The sequence below is a fragment of the Pelobates fuscus genome, chromosome 6 (assembly GCF_036172605.1).
Source record: "Pelobates fuscus isolate aPelFus1 chromosome 6, aPelFus1.pri, whole genome shotgun sequence".
NCBI classification, from domain to species: domain Eukaryota; kingdom Metazoa; phylum Chordata; class Amphibia; order Anura; family Pelobatidae; genus Pelobates; species Pelobates fuscus.
Genome location: NC_086322.1, coordinates 92,676,157 through 92,696,365, shown reverse-complemented (window position 1 = coordinate 92,696,365; position 20,209 = coordinate 92,676,157). Strand labels below are relative to the sequence as shown.

General features: G+C 38.1%; 1 protein-coding gene across 1 annotated transcript; it reads left to right on the top strand.

The window, feature by feature from the left end:
* The first annotated feature begins 642 nt into the window (after positions 1-642).
* LONRF1 (LON peptidase N-terminal domain and ring finger 1) lies at positions 643-15,654 on the top strand. Its single transcript, XM_063458042.1, has 12 exons — positions 643-1,221; positions 5,428-5,546; positions 5,780-5,902; positions 6,984-7,139; positions 7,433-7,664; positions 8,957-9,053; positions 9,260-9,374; positions 10,984-11,105; positions 11,698-11,856; positions 13,023-13,185; positions 13,697-13,849; positions 14,593-15,654. The coding sequence occupies exons 1-12, from the start codon at positions 759-761 to the stop codon at positions 14,749-14,751; spliced, it is 2,061 nt and encodes a 686-aa protein (XP_063314112.1). The 5' UTR covers positions 643-758; the 3' UTR covers positions 14,752-15,654.
* Positions 15,655-20,209: the final 4,555 nt, after the last annotated feature.

Below are 20,209 nucleotides of genomic sequence, written 5' to 3'. Positions count from 1 at the left end.
CAAAAGGGGAATATCGCCTAAACGGTTTTTTACCTCTGGTGAGCAAAACGGTCCGTTACAGTGTATGTGTGTGTCAGTGAAATTGTGTGTCTGTCAGTCAGTATATGTGTGTGTCAGTGAGATTGTGTGTCTGTCAGTGAGTGTATGTGTGTCTGTCAGTGAGTGTATGTGTGTCTGTCAGTGAGATTGTGTGTCTGTCAGTGAGTGTATGTGTGTCTGTCAGTGGGATTGTGTCTGTCAGTGAGAATGTGTCTGTCAGTGAGTGTATGTGTGTGTGTGTCTGTCAGTGGGATTGTGTGTCTGCCAGTGAGTGTATGTGTGTGTCTGTCAGTGTGTATATTTGAAGCTGTCTGTGCAGCATGTTATGAAGTTGCAACATTGCATTTACAAACATTTCCAATTATCACCAGTGGCTGTAATATAACCCGTGCTCCTGCCATAGGAAATACAATAATAAAACATTACCCAATTAATAGTAATAGAGGAGGGTTCTGGACACGCCCCCTGCTCCTGCCCAGTTGCCATCCTGTCATGTTAGTTTCTGGCCCCGCTCCCTTCTCGCGGTCCCTCCCCTTTGGAATGTTACGAAAGCGGGCAGCAGCGTGTTTTGTAATCCAGGCGGCTCAGCCAATAGGGAGTGTTGTAGTGTGTCATGTGACTGTGTGTTTGGACGGTTTATGTAATCCAGGCGGCGGAGCTGGCTGTCAGTGTGGAGGCGTCTTTGTTGGGGAGCGCGGTGACGGTGGCCGGTGAGGACCATGGCGGTGGCCCTTGGAGGCAGTGAGGCCAAGCTGGCCCTGAAGGAAGCTCTAGACAGCTACTCGTCCCCCAACGGCCCGCGGCAGCTCGGGGCGCTGGTGGACTACCTGCTGCGGCAGTACCGGGCCTGGAGCGGGAGCGAGCCGGGGGCGGCGGCCGGCCCCCAGACCACCCTGAGCTGCCCGGGCTGTGACGGCTTCCTGCGGGACCCCGTGAGCGCCCAGTGCGGACACGCGTACTGCTGGCCCTGCCTGAGGGGGGAGCCCAGGACACAGTGCCGGCTGTGCCGGGGGGACATGGGCCGGCCGCCCCGCAGGACCTGCGTGCTGCTTAAACAGCTGGCTGACAAGTGGTACCCGCAGCCCGGGGGCCGGAGTGGACAGGAGCGGGCTGTTACCGAGCTGCTTGCGGCAGGAGAGCCCCACAAGGCGCTGGGAGCCATCCAACAGGCTGTGCGGACAGGTCAGTAATAGCTCACATCTCTGGCTGAGGGTGTAAGGAGTGCCAGTCCCTGACTGATGGTGATAGGAGTGGGAACCATCCAACAGGCTGTGCAGGCAGGTCAGTAACGGGTCACATCTCTGGCTGAGTGTGATAGGAGTGTCAGTCCATGGGCCAGACCCACATCTCTGGCTTTGGGTGTAAGGGGTGTCAGTCCCTGACTGATGGTGATAGGAGTGGGAGCCATCCAACAGATTCTGCAGGCAGGTCAGTAACGGGTCACATCTCTGGCTGAGTGTGATAGGAGTGTCAGTCCATGGGCCAAACCCACATCTCTGGCTTTGGGTGTAAGGAGTGTCAGTCCCTAACTGGTGATAGGAGTGGGAGCCACCCAACAGGCTCTGCAGGCAGGTCAGTAACAGTTCACATCTCTGGCTGAGGGTGATTGAAGTTGTAGTCCATGGATGTGGGTGATTTGACCCAGGAACCAGTGATGATACCCAGTGAAGCGCAATCCTGGGGAAGATTCTAAAAAGTGGAGGAATCAGCCGAAATATTCCATTCATTGCTATGTTGACTGCTCCAGAAGGGGGGGGGATGACTTTGCATGCAGTTCTAGAGTTAGATCAAATTTACAATGTGTCAGTGATGACCACTGTCTGGGCTCAGTAATTGACACTTTAATAAATACCATCACTTGGGTCTGGAGGTTGTGAAGGCTGGTGACTTCAGCTCCTGCAGCTCTTCTTAGAAGAACTAAAAAAAAAAAGAGTAAGATTTTTCTGGTGTTGCATAACTCGCATAATGCATGGATCCAGGATTGTGGCTGGTAATGTATGAAAATATGTTCGTTTTACAAGCCTGCTACTAGTTCCTAGTTTACCGAAGCTGTTGCAGTCACATGTTTAGTTTGGAAAGGTTTTCTTGTATATAAAAAAAAAAAATGTTTTTATAGCAGAATCCTTGCTTAGTCATTTTATTTTTTTGTTCTGCTTCCCTTTTTTTTTTTTTTTAAATTTTTTAGTACTCGTCTATAATGCCATCAGTTATGCTGTACTATGTTCATTTTATAGAGAACTGCTCCCTATGTTTTTACTGCATAATTATAAAATACACCTTCATTATTTGGTGTAGAGTACACGTATAGTAATGTTTGTGGATGATGTACACTGCATGGAATTATATAATTCCTGATTGTATTTGGTAATTTGATTTGCTAATACAATGTTGGACTATAATCACTACTGCTCATTCTGGTGGGGCAGAAATCATTTGTTTTTGGTTTGACAGATATCAAAGCTCCTGGCACCTAAAGTCGGTCCCATCTCATGTGACAAATGAAAAAGTGAACTTTCAACTAGGCCAAAACAATTTTTGGGTGGGTGGCAAGGCTTTGGGGGTGGATTAGCCCAGTGCTCTCAGCATCATTGTTCTCCAAAAGTCAGAGAGCTAGTGTACAACGTTTTGACAATAATCAGAGGGAACTCTTGCACCAATCCTTCTTTTTGTATGTGTGGTCGCCACTAAAAGTGTATTGCCCCAAATATGGTAGAATAACACCCCTGGAAATTGATGCTTGATAATGGACAGCTCACACATTTGCTAGCAGTAAACTTTTTTTTTTTTAATGGGCCGTTAAAACATTAAAACCACTATGGCCCAGTGTATAGGAAAATTGACCTTTTGCGATGGGTGGAGCTTAAAGTTCCATTTAAGTTGCTTTACCCACAATCCATCAGACACAAGAATCCCACATAAGGACAAACTACGGTAACTACCACTACAGACAGAGGAAAACAAAATGGTGGCATCCACAATTGAGACCTGGAGCAGAGAACAAAATATAAGTTTCTAAAGAAGGACAAAAAAATGGCAGCTGACATTCCTAGTCAATGAATAATCACTATATATTGACCAAATGGATTTTGCAAATGTGAACATGAGAACTTCCAGAAGCACATCCTCTCTGCCCTCTTCAGACAGACTAATGAAGAACCATTAACATGGGCAGCTGTGATTGGCCAAGAGTGTCAACTGACCACCTTCAGCCTATTACAGCAACCAGTGCTGGTATAAACTGGTATGTCTAGAAGGAAGTGCGTAATCTCTAGTACCAGCGGGCTGTGTTTAGCCAGGGATCCTCGTGTGAGGTTAAACTGATTGAAAGTGGTGCAACACTGAATGAAGCACCAGGGGACTCTAAGAACTAGAACAGATTGTACAAGACAGAATGGTTATAGTACTTACAGTGTCCCTTAAGTGTAAAATTATTAAAAAAATAAAAAGCAATGTAAGGTTTACTTACCTAAAATCCATCGACCTAGCGATGCTACTGGTTCTGCTTTCTACAAGCCCACCTAACTTCATGCCTGCAGTCACACAGGAGGGACACATTAAGTTTCAGGCTGCCCAAGTCACTTCTGCCGGAAATGTAAGTATCCCTGGCACATAACATCTATCTTCTGTCCGTTCTCCCATCTCTGATGCTCACCTTCAAGACTTCTCAAGGGCTGCACCGTTTCTGTGGAACTCTCTTCCCTCCTCAGTTAGATGCTCACCCAGTCTCCACTCCTTCAGAAAATCATTAAAAACCCCACTTCTTCTTCATAAAAGCATATCAAACTGTTAATAGCTCCCGACTGATTCCTCTCTTGCAACTGTCATTAGTCTAATACTATCCTTACCTTCTTTTGTGTCACTTTACCCTACTCCCTCTAGCATGTAAGCTCATTGAGCAGGACCCTCAACCCCTCTGTGCCTGTGTGTCCAACTTGTCTGGTTACAACTACATGTCGGTTCGTCCACCCATTGTAAAGCGGTGTGGAATTTGATGGCGCTCTATAAATAACATAACTGATTGTGGTCCCAGGATTCATTCCTCCATGGCCACTTAAAGAAGCAGAAGGGGTCATTGACGTTGGAATAACCTATAACGTGTAATAGCTTGGTATCTGATCCACTCAGCCAGTGATTGGCTTTTAAATATGGTTAAAATTGTCACTGTTAATAGCAGGGAGACCAGCCACAGTTTTGTTTTAAAACCAACTAAACCCTTTAACCAAGAACATAATGTAGTGTTTATGGTGCCTAGACTGCTCTTTTAAAGATCCATTTAGGAAACGGTCCTATTGTTCCACTGTTATATTTAACATAAATGGAATAGAGCTTTAAATTAACTGTTTTTCTTAATTTAATAAAGAGCAAGTGTTTTCTGTTGCTGAAGTCTGTCTTTGGAATCCCTACTAGCACATTCATATATTTTAAGAAGACCTCTATGTACAGTATTAAACCCATGTTTTTTTTTTTTGGTTTTTTTATTTACTTTAAAACTGCTGGGTTTATTGTTAAGCACTTAGTAGTGATAATAAAGAGCAAATAAGGTACAGCATGAAAAAGGGGGGGGGGGGACAACTTTGAGAGAATAATTGTGACTAAAGTAGCATAGCTCTGTTAATGTATGTGCCGCTGTTAATTAATCCACAGCACTAATCCATAGTATATCTTCTACTAATTTACATTAGATAAGGTATGCTTTATTTTGATAGGGCTGCAGGAGTTGCCTATTATACAACACCGTGAGTGCTGGTGATTTGTGTGTACTGGGGCAGTATGAAATCTAGAAGCAGTTTCAGACACACTTCAACTGTGGGGAAGTGTTTTAAGTTATGTTAATGTACTGTGAGGAGGATAATGCATACTTTGTATCTTTAAAACTGTGTGTGTCTATTACTGGCAACAGTTGTTTGTGTTTGTTTTTTGTTTTCCTCATTTCTCCCTTTCCCTTATGTACGCCCACACTGGTCACGTGACCTCTGGTTATGAAACTCTTATTTTTCTGATGTCATGTTATACAACTAACACCTCATTATACGAAACCTAGAACTGAGAGATCAGCAAAAGTAGCAGAGTATTTCAAAATATTTGAGTAACCTGAAACAGATTTAATTTATCTGTAACATGCAAATAGTCCTCAAGGGAAAAAATAGATGTAAAGCATAGATTTTATTTTCATATTGTTACTGTCTGCAGCACTACAGAGACCTTTTTTTTTCTTTTCTTTTTTTTCTTTTGAATGTTTTTTACTCTTAATGTTATGTAACCTCAAATTTACTTGTCTGTAGTTTGATTTTGATATATATTATATATTTTTTTCTAATTTGAGGTTTATTTTTTTTATATTATGATTAAATGTACACTTAATAGCATTTTTCTTTCTTTGTCGTACAGATCCAAACAACTTGAACTTGCATATTTACAGAGCTGAAGCTTACACTGCACTATGTGAATTTGGGAAAGCTCATGAAGAGCTAGACTTTGTCCTTTCAAAGCAGCGAAACTGGCCAGAGGTGATTGTGGTTCTAAAATCGGAATTGCACTTTACGCTTTGCTGTACCCATTAATAAAGTAGGCCAACTTTGATTAAATCTAGCATAATAAAATAAATGTTTAAAGTCTTTATTCATAACACTATGTTAAGTGGGTTCCTGAAGCCAGAATTTTGGGATTAAACCCAATTTATGTGTATTGCATTGCATATAATCCATTTAAGTTTTAAATGTAAAATGTGTTCTTTGCACAGGTTTACTTTAAGAAAGCAAACATTCTGCAAGTCACAGGTTATATGTATGAATCCTTGACCTTTTACCTGCAGTGCTTGGCAGTGGATGAAGAATTTGTTTGGGCCAAATCTGAGATTGAAAAGGTTAGTTTTTTTATTTATTTTTTCCTCCAGTGCCGCTTTTTAAACATTATTTTTATTTTTTTCACTACCTACCATTGTCTCAATTTGTGATGCGTGTTTACCTTCTGAAGTATGTGTGAACTTTAATAGCTTCCTAGCTATTTCATTTAAGGGTTCCTCCAAGCACCATAGCCAGTTTATTGTTTTAAAGTGGTCACAGTGCTTGGAGTCCGTATGTGCAGAGTTTCGCTATGAAACGGTGCACCTACTGAGATTAACCCCTGTGCATTTGGGAACTGTAACTCCATCTCTGGCAGTGTCTCTGGATTCCAGGCTGACCAATGTCAATTCTTTGGAACTTTCCATGCACAAAATTGCAATACATGGTTGAGAGCAGTCAGCTGATGCCTTCAGCCATTAAATGCCACATAGGATCATATTTGGTTTCTGCAGCTCTGCAGAAGCCTGATATTGTATATCCTATTTCAGAGCAGACTAGGAGCCTAGTGAGACCCAAGTAAGAGGGCAAACCATTTCTCTGTTTGGCCCATTACTAGGGTATAGGGCCAGTGTACTCCTGGCATCATGACCACTACAGCAGGACTTTAAATCAAGCAGAAACAAAGATTAAAGTATTTTTTTTTTTTAATGTTGTATCATTCGTAGAACAAACCTAATTATGTGTCACTGTCACTTTTTTGGCGGGGCTTGCATCATGTGACACTCTGGGAGAGAAGGGGACTGGTACATGCATACCATAAGCTCTCTCTCCTTTGGGTCATCATCTCCTATTTCTGGTCTATATCAAGCTCCTGGCAGATGGAGCCTCATCATTGCTATACTTCCGCATATGTACAAAAAAAGGGTCTATATAATAGTTCTTACTTTGTGTTATATCTTTTTATTCTGTTGGAATTTTAAATAAAATTGATATTCCAGAGCTAGAAGTTTTAACACCAGGCATTGCATAATTTATACTTGTTAATAAATGTAAAAAATGTCTTTAAAAAAAACAGTATGACCATGTTTGAAAAACAGAGGACATTGGCCATCTAAAATAGAAATGTTCCTTAATAAAATCCTTGTGGCATTCATTCAACAGATATTACGGGACTTCTTATCTCCTGTACCAGAGAATGTAGAAGGTATCCTGAAGGACCTTGAAAGAACTTTCTTGCCAAACACACCACTGAAGCCTTTTGTCCTGGAGTCTGATAAAGAAGCGCCTGCATATAGTTTACATCCTTTTTCGGAACAGGTAACTTGCAGTCCAACAGTCAGACAGCTAAATATTATCGTATAAAACATTCCTAAAGGGGGTGAAAACGAAGGAGAGTCTCACAATAACATTTGTATAATAGAGTATGGAGATTCTAAAAAGAAACCTTCAATATAAAAGTACTACTGTGCAAACATCGTATCAGTACAAACCTAGTAGAAACTCTGGTAGATCAGAAGCAAAATAATCTGCATTTTTTTTTATTTTTTTTTTATTTTACACTCCAGTTCCCTGCATGTTTTAATTGCACATTTTGTTTTAATGCCTTACAGGATGCAGGAATATCAAAATCAATGAGCACTTTCAGCAGAAGTGACCTGCAGTGGCCACAGTCGAATCATGCTGTAGAAATATCTGCCAAGGATGAAAGCTTGAAAAGGGTGTCGTCAGAACCCCTCTTATCCAGTCACAATAAGGGAATTTTGCTAAAGAGAAAATTCTCTCTGTCTGAACAAGATTTGAATATATGTCAAGATGGATTGAAGAAACATATCAAAAATGGGGGTAAGTGGTATCTCCTGAGTAATGGTATTTCCTGACTACCCATCGGGTTTAATTTTTAAAGTAGGCTTTATGATTTAAAGCCAAATGACAGATGAACATGTTGGGTCATAATTAATCCCATAGTGTCACCAGGATTTTTCCCACTTGATGAATACGTAACACCCAGCAGATTACTTGCAGATTTCATAGGTACACATTAATAGAGTACCATGTTTAAATATATTACAGAACTAACAGTGTTAGAATTTTGGGTGGGGGTTACCTTTATAAATATTTCGATGTACTCTTTCATTGTACAGAGCAAAATTCCCAGTTCTAGTAATTACATTGGTGGAATATAAAATCTGTGGTTTAATGTGCATCAACCTTTTACAAATCCATTGTCCTCTGGTCCACATGTGCAAGTTTAGTAAGGGCAAAACTGCCTGGGTGACCGCCTCTAGAGGTGTCCTTAAAAACAAATATGAGCATTGCCTTTTCTCGGAGAATGCAGCGTTTACAATTGTAAATGCTAATGTCTAAAAAATCTCATGAAGGCAAAAGGCAATGTCCTCTATTCTTCTTTAGTTCCATTACAAAGGTGGTGGTTAGGAATAATCAAAACAGGAATTTATGGATGCATCCTGGCAGTATAAGGTTACTGTCACTTGCCATTTTTTTTTTTATTTTGTTACACATGTATTTGTGAGGTGTCAAAAATAACATTTAAAGGGAGAAAATCACACTTGGTTAACATAGTGAAAGTATACAAAGGGGAAAAAAATGTAAAGACCTTTTTATTAGTCCCTATTTGCAATGCATCCCCCATGACAGTGATGTGATGCAGTTTGCTAAATACTTAATAGGACACTAAGAACCAAAAACAATGAATATGTCCTCAGTAAGAGTAGTGCTAACATTTATCAGGCAGAATGCCTAGCGGTACTTCCTTGTGAAGCTTTAGATTGTGTTTCTCTAGGAGAAGCACTGGATTAGCCAGTAATGACCTCCAGAGATCTGCAGCGTCGAGACCTGGACAGCGCTGTGAGTTAATAATTTACTGGTGTCAACACTCAATAGACCGAAAACAGGAGCACTCGAACATATTTATTTTAAAATAAATATTAACACAAGTTTATAGCTATTTGATGTTTAATGGTGGAATGCTGAGAGAAGTGCTAGTTCCCATTTAAATGTAATATTCTTCTAGGTAACATGTGCATATTTGTTGTATGTTTTAAGATGATGTGATTCAATTAACCACCATTGCACTGCCCTACATTGCTGACTGTAAACTTTTCCTTTTGGTGCAGAAGCATCGGATGAAGATATGTCCTTTTTGCTTACTGATCGAACCGACCCACATACCCCTGTGGATGTTTCTGATTTTGAGTGCTCCCTATGTATGAGGTTGGTAATAGTATTCCTATCAGAATAAACCACAGCTTGATAGTAGCTGAAACGTTCTTTTGATTACTTGACTAATTAATTTTCATCTGCAATAGGTCTATATCGAACGCTACCTCTACACCCTAAATAAAAATTGAGTTGGGTGCAACATTCCTGGAAGTACTGTCCACACATTTTTAAAGTATTTGTGTTATTTTTTTTTTTAGATTATTCTATGAACCAGTGACCACACCATGTGGACATACCTTTTGCAAGAAATGTTTGGAACGCTGTTTAGATCACACACCCCATTGTCCTTTATGCAAGGAAACTTTGACAGAGGTGAGTTATTTTACTTTCTTTTTAAAACTAACTTTTAAAAAAAAATTATATTTACGTTATGTTTAATACATAGTTTCCAACTGATTTATATTTTCATCTTGCATGCATTCTTCCTGAATGGTGTTGCTGTGCACAAAGTAACAGATTCAGAAGGTTATTTCCCTTTAAAGAGACTGGGGAAGAAGGGGAGTGCTTGCAAAGGCTACAGCTTTTGAAAGCCCCTTTTTTTTCCGTAATCTCCTCTGTGACTGTGTAATTAAATGCATGTATTTATTGGGAATATATCTAATCTATCTCATACAAGATCCAGCTCACTCAATCATTCACTAAACAACAATTCTATATAAACTAGCATATATGTGGAGTGGTCCAGGGAAGAGACCGTTCTTTGTTCTTTCACCCCGGTAAACGCAACACTTACTGGTGTGAACAGAGTAAAGCAGACAAGTTTATTGTCAAATATTTATTTTTTTATATAATAGTAGTTCTTTGCTGTACTACCACATTTCAGCAGCTTTGCTGCCTTATGATACTGTGGTCATTTGCATATGCCTTCTGTCATCTAACAGAGAAATTCCATGTAAGTGCAATGCATGCACATACGTAACTCTGTCCAATAGTGCAAAGTACTAAAATACTTTTTTACGTACTTTGCATGGCCCTGGCCAGCACAATTTGTAAGCTAAATTCTTAAATATAGAGCTTAAATAAAGAACTAAAAGTTAAGAGTTCTGTTATTTATCTGTTTGCTTATGCTAAAATGACCTTCTTTTTAAGGTACGATTAGCACTTGCAGACCTGGTAGTTTTAATGTTAAGGTGAGCATAAACATTCAATGCAACTATCAAACTACTCGGTAACTGATTAAACAAAAAGGTTGTAGGAAGTTGTTGATGCTAAAAGCCAGTTGGCATGTTATAAAAATATAAATATATATATATATATATATATATATATATATATATATATATATATATATATTTTTTTTTTTTTTATTTTTTTTTTAACTTCCACCATTTCACTGCAGGGCATATGGACAGCTTATTACAGCTTTCTGTTAATGGTAAATGTGCCCAGAGCAAACCAACATTTCTTGGCTGACTATTGATCGTTTCATACATATTTAATTTTTATACGTTGCTCTCTGTAGTGGTCATGGTGCAACAAATGCCCTCTGCCCACCCTTGTAAGTCTTCAATTTTTTTATTTAAAAAAAATCTTTTTTAGCATTTTAACTTTTTGATTGGGGTCAGCTGGACACACTTTACCACCTCTATTCGTAACAGCAGAGAGAGAGAGAGAGTTCCTTAGCAGGTGCTTCCCTTATCAGTATAGTAAATACAAACCTTAATGGGTACTTGTTTGTTTGAATCCCACTAGAGCAGTTGGATAAAATAAGAATCAGTTTAATTTATTTCAGTATTTGTTTTGTACCTCAAAAATAAGCAAACTCTGAAGGTATGTGTAATATGGCAGCTGCTACAAAGTCTCATTGTACTTTGCTTAATTTTTAGCAGCACAAAGTCATATGTAGTCACTTTTGGTGCCCATTAAGGTGATTGTCAATTTGCTGTACAATTGAGACTCCTTTTTATATGTTTTTTTGTAGTATCTATCAGGCAGAAATTACAATGTTACTTACTTGGTGGAAGCTCTTATTAAGTGTTATCTCCCCGAAGAGTTGGCAGAGAGGAGAAGGATTCATGAAGAAGAAACAAATGAGCTATCAAAGTAAGTTGTTTGATCTAAATAACCAGATATATCTGTTATGTGTTTCACATGCATAAAGTAATTGTTCACATGCTGGGTTAAAATTAAAGAACATTTACTTTGATCTGTTCCTTGCCTTATGCTAGTAGTTAATTAATTAAATATAATAAAAAAAAACAATTTCCCTCCTCACCTGTCCATTTTGTTTGACATGGAGGTCAACACTGAGAAATGAATGACAGAGACCAGGACAACCCTTCTACAGGCAGAACTCTTCATCAATGCAACTACAATGTATGTGTTGTAGTTTCTTTTAAGTTTTCGTTTAGTGAGGGTGGCTCATGTTTTCTAGATAAATATAGGAGCAAGTTTAGTTATCCATTTATAAAATCCTGCCACAACTGCAATGAATCAAGCATGTTTGTATTAGAAGGGGAGGTGTGCCCTGCCTGGAGTATAAACCTGATCGGTAGGGTAGTACTTGGGTGCTTGTTATTTCAGTGTAATAACTGTGATACGGTCGCTCCAAAAAAATCTTAGTTCAGACTTATTAAAAATTGTTGGTATTTACTTATTTTTAAATCTTTCCTCTTGCCCTTTTTTTTTTCTCCAGCTTAACAAAAAATGTGCCTATGTTTGTCTGTACAATGGCATATCCTACAGTGCCTTGTCCTCTCCATGTATTTGAGCCTCGATACAGACTGATGATCAGAAGGTGTATGGAAACCGGTACCAAGCAATTTGGAATGTGCATAAGTGACCCAGAAAAGAGGTAAAGATCATGGGTACAATACTCCAAAAATACATACAGACCTCAAATTTGTCCCTAATCACATGATGCCAGTATGTGGAATCCCAACCATTTTATGTTACAATGGGTGTTAATTTAAGCACTCTCCAGTGCCCATTGCAATTATGGAGACCTCCACGGTACTACAGTTAGTGCTTACATTGATCATTCTAAAAACTACTGCACATATGGGTTACTTGAAAATCTTAAGCAATGCTTTGTAGTTGAAAACTGGTGACAAAAAAATGGTTGGTTGCAGGCCCACTTTAAAAAAAAAAAAAAAGTCATGCTTAGTCTGAAATTAATGTGTGTAATAAATTAAAGAATTAAAGTAATTGCTATGCATAATAATGGAATACTCCTGACCGCATTAGTACAACACTTTTTTTTTTATTTATATATTTTTTTTTTTGAGGAGGGAAATCTCTGAGCACTAAAACTAGTTAATGGAGTGGTTCTGATGTATAGGTAATGCCCCTGCAGTGTCACTACTGTTATCTGCCATTTATAAGTTAATAATTTGGGTTATGCAGCCATTGACTGACCCATATAGCCGCCATGAAACCGTTTCATTTAATATTTTAACTACTAAATGGCAGAGACTTCAACAGGGAGTCTGTGAGGGCATGGTCAATACACTAAAATAATTTCCATTAAGGTAAAGTTGTTTTGGTGCTTGGTGTCCCTATTAATCAATCGCAAAAGTGTGCACATATACTTGACCACTAGATGGTGTCTGAATTCAAATCCTGAGTTCTCTGAATAAAATTGCACATGACTAGAGATGTGCTTTCTGGGAGGAGATGATTATAGAAACCCTGTTGGCTGCCTAATCCCTCATGGTTATTCACTAAAATGAAAATTGTCAGGAATTCAAAGTACATTTCAAATGTAAAGCCAAAATAACAGACTTGGAGAATGGTTCCAGTTTGGCTATCTTTTTTTTGTAGAGGTTTAAGCCACGCTCCATTGACACTTCACTGATTTATAGTCGCCATGGTGCTTTGGGGTCTGTGTTTGCAGCGTTTAACCATTTGCTGTGGTTGTAACGTTTTTTTCTGGCAGTGTCCAACTGGAGCAAGAGTTCCTTCCGTTTATTTATAGGTCTTAACATGAATTTTAGAATTTAACAAACCGATCTCCTTCAGTTTTGCAGATTATGGGTGTATGCTGCAAATACGAAAAGTTCATTTCTTACCTGATGGCCGTTCCGTGGTGGATACAGTTGGTGGAAAACGATTTCGCGTTTTGAAAAGGGGAATGAAAGATGGTTATTGCACGGCTGACATTGAATACTTGTCAGACATTCAGGTAGCCTATCTTTATAACTTATATTAGTATGTGTGCTTTAGGCCTGCATCTTATAATGTGAGGGGCTTTTCCAAGAAAAAAAGGAATTGTGGCATACCCGTAACATGCATTTCTCAGAAGTGGTGCTGCCCTAAAGATGAAAATTTATACAAAATACAGATTAAGGAACAGCACTACACTAAAAAACCTTTACATTTGCAAGGCTACTCAACCCTGCCTATCTTGGCAAACAAATATGGGGATTCCGTTACACGGCACCTATTGTAACATGGGAGACAAGCCTATTAAATGTGATGCTTACTGCTGAGATTCTGCTCAAATTAATGTTTTCCTGTAGTCACCTTCAAAGGGGGCAGGGTGCTATGCCCAAATGGAATCTGGTTGGGATTCCAAATATACACAGAGAGAAGGGAAAACCTATATCAAATCTGTATGACACTTCTATCCAAGTTGATTTCTTTGGTTAGACGTTGATGTAACTATATAGCAACACATTGTTTCTTTACATCAGGTTGCGGAAGAAGAGGAGTTGCAGCAGTTCAGAGAACTCCATGATGCTGTATACAATCAGGCCTGTCGCTGGTTCCAAAATTTAAGATACAGATTTCGCAGCCAAATTCTGCATCACTTTGGTTCCATGCCAGAAAGGGAAGAAAATATACAGGTATCTCCTCCACCCCCCACCCCACTTATCTATCTCAAGAACGTGTGTTTTTGTATTTTGATTTTCACATCCTAAAGTACTGGAACAGTCTGTGTCTGCAAACATTTTTGTGTCCATGGTTCAACTCCTTGTAGTGTGAAATGACCTAAATTGAAACCTGGATAGTAGTAACTTAAGCTCTGTACAATTACAGAACATGTAGCTAAAAAACTGGATTCCCCTGTTTCAAATTGTTGCTCTCTATGCACTAGCACTTAATGGTGTTTAATTACCAAAAAATAATAAAAAAAAAATATTTATATATCTGTTTATCACTAGTATGGTAGACTAATGTGTGCGTTCTTACGCCTCATTGGACATTTTGTATTTGTTGCCAATTTTGCAGTTTTCTTCAGGTTAATCATTGATTTAGATCACTGACTTTTTCTGTTATGCTTTTTTTTTTTTGTTTATCTTACATTGGTCACATTTGGCTGTCTCATCTTTATAAATGCTTGTGTCTGATGATATATTTATCCCCTCTCCAAAAAATGTATTTGCTCATTTAAATGGAGAAAAAAATGTTTGGCTCATCATGTAAATTGTGTTGACACAGCATCCTTTATAATGAATTCCTTGTGTTAGGTTTGTTTTTAAAGAACAGATTCCAATCGGAATTAATTGAAAAATACAGCATGTTTTGTTCAGTCTCTAGTATTCTTTCCAAACCTTGTTGTTAAGGTTTTATGTCTTTACATTTTTAGGCAATTCCAAATGGACCTGCGTGGTGCTGGTGGCTGCTTGCTGTTTTACCTGTGGACCCCAGGTACCAGCTGTCCGTACTTTCTATGATCTCTCTCAAGGATCGGCTCCTGAAAATCCAGCACATATTGACGTATTTTTCTAGAGATCAGTCCAAATGACTAACCGCCTGGAGCTTCCTGAAAAGTTACCCACTCCTAACTGTAATAGCCGCAGGATTTTTTGCCTTCTTTGCACATCTAACATTAACTTGAGACATTAGTGTGAACAAATATTCTCACGTTTGTGGATCTCTGTGAGAAGAAAATGTATTTGGAATCATTCAGCTGCTGTTGTATTACAATGAACTTGCACTATGTATAAAGTTGTTTGTTATAATTTTTTTACATTTTTGTGTTTATATGATATAAATGCATTGCTTATTTTGACTTCAAGACTTCCAGGAGTGCACAGTTTTGCTGCTTCCAGCCAGCTATATATTTTTTTGTGAATTTTCACCTTGAAGATACAGATCTAACAAATGGAAATTTTTAACTCTATTTGGTCATTCATTGCCTTAAGTATGCAGTGTTCTATGTATGTGTCTGTTTTCTTTCCCCAAAACTTTACATCCTACCAATTTACCTTTTGCACATATCTGCTAATATATATTTATTTTTATCATACAAAAAACCCTTTCAATATTACCTTTTTTAAAATGTTCTTTTTATTGGACTTGTGCCCTGAGTAATGCTTAATCTTCCCCATACTTGTGCCTGTCACTGGAAAGATTAATGGAAATACTCCTTTAGAGGTCCATGGCAGTCACTACTTGACTTCAGTAGTTAATGCTGCAAATCCTTGGGGGGAAAAAATAATCCAATTTATCATTGGTTTTAAAATGTGTTCTAAGTGCACACCAGATATTGTTTGGCAACTTTTTGTTCATATTATAAAAGGGAGTCTACCATAGAAAAATGTATTTATTTTATTTTTTGTACATGTATTGTGATATCATGTGGTTCAATGTTATCAAAAATGTACATGTAAAGTCTGGGTTTTTTTTGGGGGGGGGGGGGGGTTTCACATTTTAAAGGAACTCTCCCAAATGAAAGAATAAAGCGATATAATACTTGGCTTATAACCCTTGCTGCTCATTCAGCGTCTATGGTGAGAGTTTAGCATCTCCATGCAGAGTAGGAGACCCTGAATGTCAGTCCTGCCATTTTTTTGGTGGACTGATCCCAGGAAGTCATTCTAGTGACTGTAGTAGTAACAGCCATTAGATATCGTCTGAGGCAGTGCTCACACTATTGTAGCTGCAGGGAAAGGCTATTTGACCCAGAACTACATGTAGTGGTTCTGGTGCCTATAGTGTCCCTGGAACGCTTGTATCAATTGGTTACAAAATCATTAGTATAGGTTTGCTAATTTAGGGGTCTACTCACTAAACTGAGAAATGTAAAGCAAATTGCAGACAAATGAATTTGGAAAACACTCCTACTGAACAATTTGGTATGCAGTGAATAACCCTTCCAGTAAAACCTATTTACCCCACATCTATTACCAAGGGTAACATGGGTAGACATTCATTCTAGGTATACCTTTTTAATGTTAAAGGGTAGATCTGAATTGCACAGTTTACCTTTTCAAATGATTTGATATTTTTGGATAAGATTTAAAAAACAAATTTTCCCTGAAATATAAAATGTGGTATGTAAAAAAAATAAAACAAAATCCATATATTACAAAAATAAAATTTCAATATTTTTCAAAATATTAAATGACTTTGTCCCAAAATATTCAATAACTTTAAAAGTTTATCCCAAATATGAAATGAAGGCCTGTATTTGGAGAACACATCTAATATAGGATTTACCTTGGAGCTAAAAGTGCGTAAATAATGAAGTACCAGATTAGAATGGTGAGAATAATTTCTAATTTAATGCAGGCATGTTGTGAACATTGATGTTTATTGGCAGGTTAAATTGGCAATTTTTAATTTTTTGAATTGTGTATATATAGACATGGATGCACTAACATGATTTAGAAAGAAACAATAGTTTGGTACTTTCTTTTTTTTTTTTTTTTTTTTTTTTTAAATAATATATGGGGGGGGGGGGGAATATTTCTGTAATAGGCCACAGAGAGGGAGAGCAGTGTTCCTGAAAGTCATTATTCTAATCCAAATTTAAAAAACACCTTTTGTGATGTATGCATGTACTAGCATCTTATTACATCGTTACAACCTTGACTTGGAACGGGGTGTGATGTCAAGCCAATTTTGATTTCTTGTGGTTTTCTACAAAAGAATTGTTTAGCTAGGACATGAGCCTCAGCACATGATCAGTGATTCCATATCCTTATACAATTTATTGGTACTATCATGCGTGTCAGGAGTTCATATGCACTTGTGTCACGGGCATTATTTAGTGGTGGTCTTGCAGGTTTCTCTCTTACAATGTCAAAGTAAACCTTACATTTTAAATAGAAGTATTTTCTAGTAGTACAATTCTAATCTTAAATGTCTTTGAACTGTTATGCTATGAATGGAATTTTGCTGTAAACTAAAGTTGTCGTCTGCTCCCCTGGATGATTTGAAATCTAGTTTATGTCCACAAAGCTGTTTGTGAAAAGAAAACAACATTTGAACTTCTGTATCACATTTCATTTTGCATATTATGTTGCTAAATGCACACGTGATGTTTTTTCTTTTTTTTTTTTTTTTTTGGGAAGAAAATTAAGTTACAAATGCTAAAGCAATCACCTACTCAGATGTTTGATAGCACCATACTACCGAATGTGGACTTTTTAGTTAATTTTATCACCTCTCATTGTATTTTGTACACATCAGTTTGTAAAAACATGTAAATTATACAAATATTTAATTTTTAAAGAACTTGAAGCTAATTTGTCTGTTATGATATGATTCATTATTTTAGAAATTATAATTAAGTCCTTCTACTTTCCCTCTGCTTGGAATGCATATTACCAGACCTTCCACTTCAAAATATAAAGTATACATACGTAGTCAAACTATCTGCTGCAATTCAACAAAAACATTAGAATGGACAGCGTGGTTTTATGATTAAGAACCTTTCCAAGTATTTTCACACTATACACCAGAGTAAGCAACCTTTTTTTCCATGGTGGCTGCATTCATCCATAAAGCTAAAAATGTAATATAGTAATGATAATAGTGGTAATAACAAACTCTGTAAAGAAGAGTATTTCTTGATTATGATCTAACAGCAGTGTAGTAGATAACACCCTGATTTGGTTTCCTTATGTGTGATTGCCATATATGATGATTAAGGGAACCCCCTACTACACAGCTGTAATTTCAAAATTAAGAAAATCCAATTTTTTATTTTTTTTTATCTTACAGCACCCTTCCTTTTCTCATTCCTGTGACACTCTTGCCCCTTCCTGTTCTCATCCATGTTGCCTATAATATATATATATATAAAAATGTAGTGTTAGAAATATTTGTAACATTAAAGTGTTCCTCTGTCTCCAATCCCCCTATGCCCTCAGGGCCCCCATCAGTGAGCGGGAGCCTGGTCACATTATGCACAATTTGAAGCTGCGATGCAGGGAGTACAAGTTACTTCCTGGCTTTTAAACACAAACACCCACTCAAACACAAAACATGCTCACAAATACAACTCTACAAGGATGGGCACATGGGATATAACTAGCAGGCAAAGCAGTGTGGGAGTTTTACGACAAATAAGGTTCTAGCTTTTGGCCATGCTTGCGCTAGAGGGAGCCTCCAAAATAATTGTGCAATAGGAGGGCCTTCTTTACATTTAGTTTCTCCACTGATCACGTGCACTCTAGAGTTGCACAAAAACCTGTACCTCAAAGTGCCGTCTGGGGCCATGGTCGCATCGAGCATTATCATATTGTTTTTCTAAAAATGGACAGGCATGTTGTTTTGTCATATTTGTTGTAAACAAAACACCTGACAAATATGCGTGCTTCGTTATCATTGGTCACTAACGCCTGTCAATCAAAATGATTGTCAAATTCAGACATTCTTTACAGTTCCTGTCTACTGCTGAATTACATCATTCTTCCTGTATGTTTGCACAAGATTAATAATAGTCTGGATAATCAACTAGTTTGCCAGTGTCCTAAGCATCATCTAGGAGCTCAAATAGTGCAGGAGGGACACTGTGGGTGATAGGTTGGTGTTATAAAGTGAAATCACCATGGGGGGAGGGGCCGGCAACTCAATGCCCACACCTGCAAAATTAAAATTTCATATATTACCAAAAGGCAATATATGAAATAAAAATGAATATCTAGTGGTCCAGCAGTCTTCAACACTACAAGCAGCATAATCACTACAACTTGCTTTACTGGCCATAGATCCCTGGCTGCACAACCCCCCTCCCACCTTCATAAGCTACCTGAGATCTGCTGGATGCCACTCCCTGCCTCCACTACTAATTATGGAGAGCTAGAGGTTCCTAAGCAGAAACAGGCTTCAGCATTGGAAAAAGGGAGCGGAGCCTGGTGGACCCCAGTTGAGAAGTCAAACCGTAAAAATAATGGATGGACTACTTGGGGCGGGGTGCCAGGACACACCTGGCTTGGAAAGTTTCTTGAATCACAGTAGGGGACCACTTGCATTTAAAAGCATCTGAGATGTAAATCGAGCATTGAGGTCAGTCTAGGCCTAGCCCTAGGCCATTAAACTGCTTCCATCAGGAAACACATTGAAAGAGTAGCAGTCTGAAAGCAAAAATCTGCACCCTTGGTCTGGAGGTCAAGTAAAAGAAGTAAGTCATGGAGGGGGAAGGGTATTTGCTGTATGATACTTTTTCACATCCCACCCTTTCCCTCTCTTTAAAAAAAAAAAAAGTTTCAACAAATAAAATTTCAAAAATAACAATTGAGTTTATTCATTATCCACAGTGGTCAAACTGAATACATTGCAGACCTGGAGATTTGACTATTTTGAATGTAATGGCCAATTAGGTTTTAATTACAATTTGGTGTATAGTTAGCCCCCCCTCACCCCCAAACTGGGGGGATCACTGCTATCTCATTAAACTATTAATATATAGGAAGCACCAACATATTCTGCAGCATTGTACTTTGTCTAATATTTTAATTTCATTTTGAATTTCAAACAATTCCCTAAATTCAGTATTATTCTGAATTAAAATCCAAATTGCAAAATAAAATAAAATAAACAGCCAAGTTGTGAATATACCGGTAGTTTTACTTTTTCAAGATCAACTGTTTTAGCCTGAATTTTGTAATTCTGAATAAAGCTGTCAGAAAATTGAGCTTGCTACTCCAACACTTCCTGAAGACAAGTAGACCCACAGAGATCAGTCCCTATATATGCAAGGGGAGGGGGCAAGCACAGTTTTTTGTTTTTTTTATTATTATTTTTAATTATTATTTTTTAGATAGTGTGTCTGTGAGGGTGTGATTGTTTATATTCAATAAAAAAAAAAAACTACTAATTCTTTTCCCTTAAATTACAATAATAATGTGCTTACATTTGTTTTAACTAGTTATTTATGTCAAGACCATCTCGATATCTTGCAGGTCACATTTGCATTTTACCGCTATGAGTTCACCACCATAGCCAAACAGAGGGCGAGACGTTGTCTACAG

What these genes read in the sequence shown, in the direction of transcription:
- LONRF1 (XM_063458042.1), top strand. Translation starts at nt 759, where the DNA reads ATGGCGGTGGCCCTTGGAGGCAGTGAGGCCAAGCTGGCCCTGAAGGAA. An exon ending in AGCAGCGAAACTGGCCAGAG is followed by an intron (nt 5,547 to 5,779) that starts GTGATTGTGGTT and finishes TTCTTTGCACAG; the next exon opens with GTTTACTTTAAGAAAGCAAA. An exon ending in GCAAGGAAACTTTGACAGAG is followed by an intron (nt 9,375 to 10,983) that starts GTGAGTTATTTT and finishes GTTTTTTTGTAG; the next exon opens with TATCTATCAGGCAGAAATTA.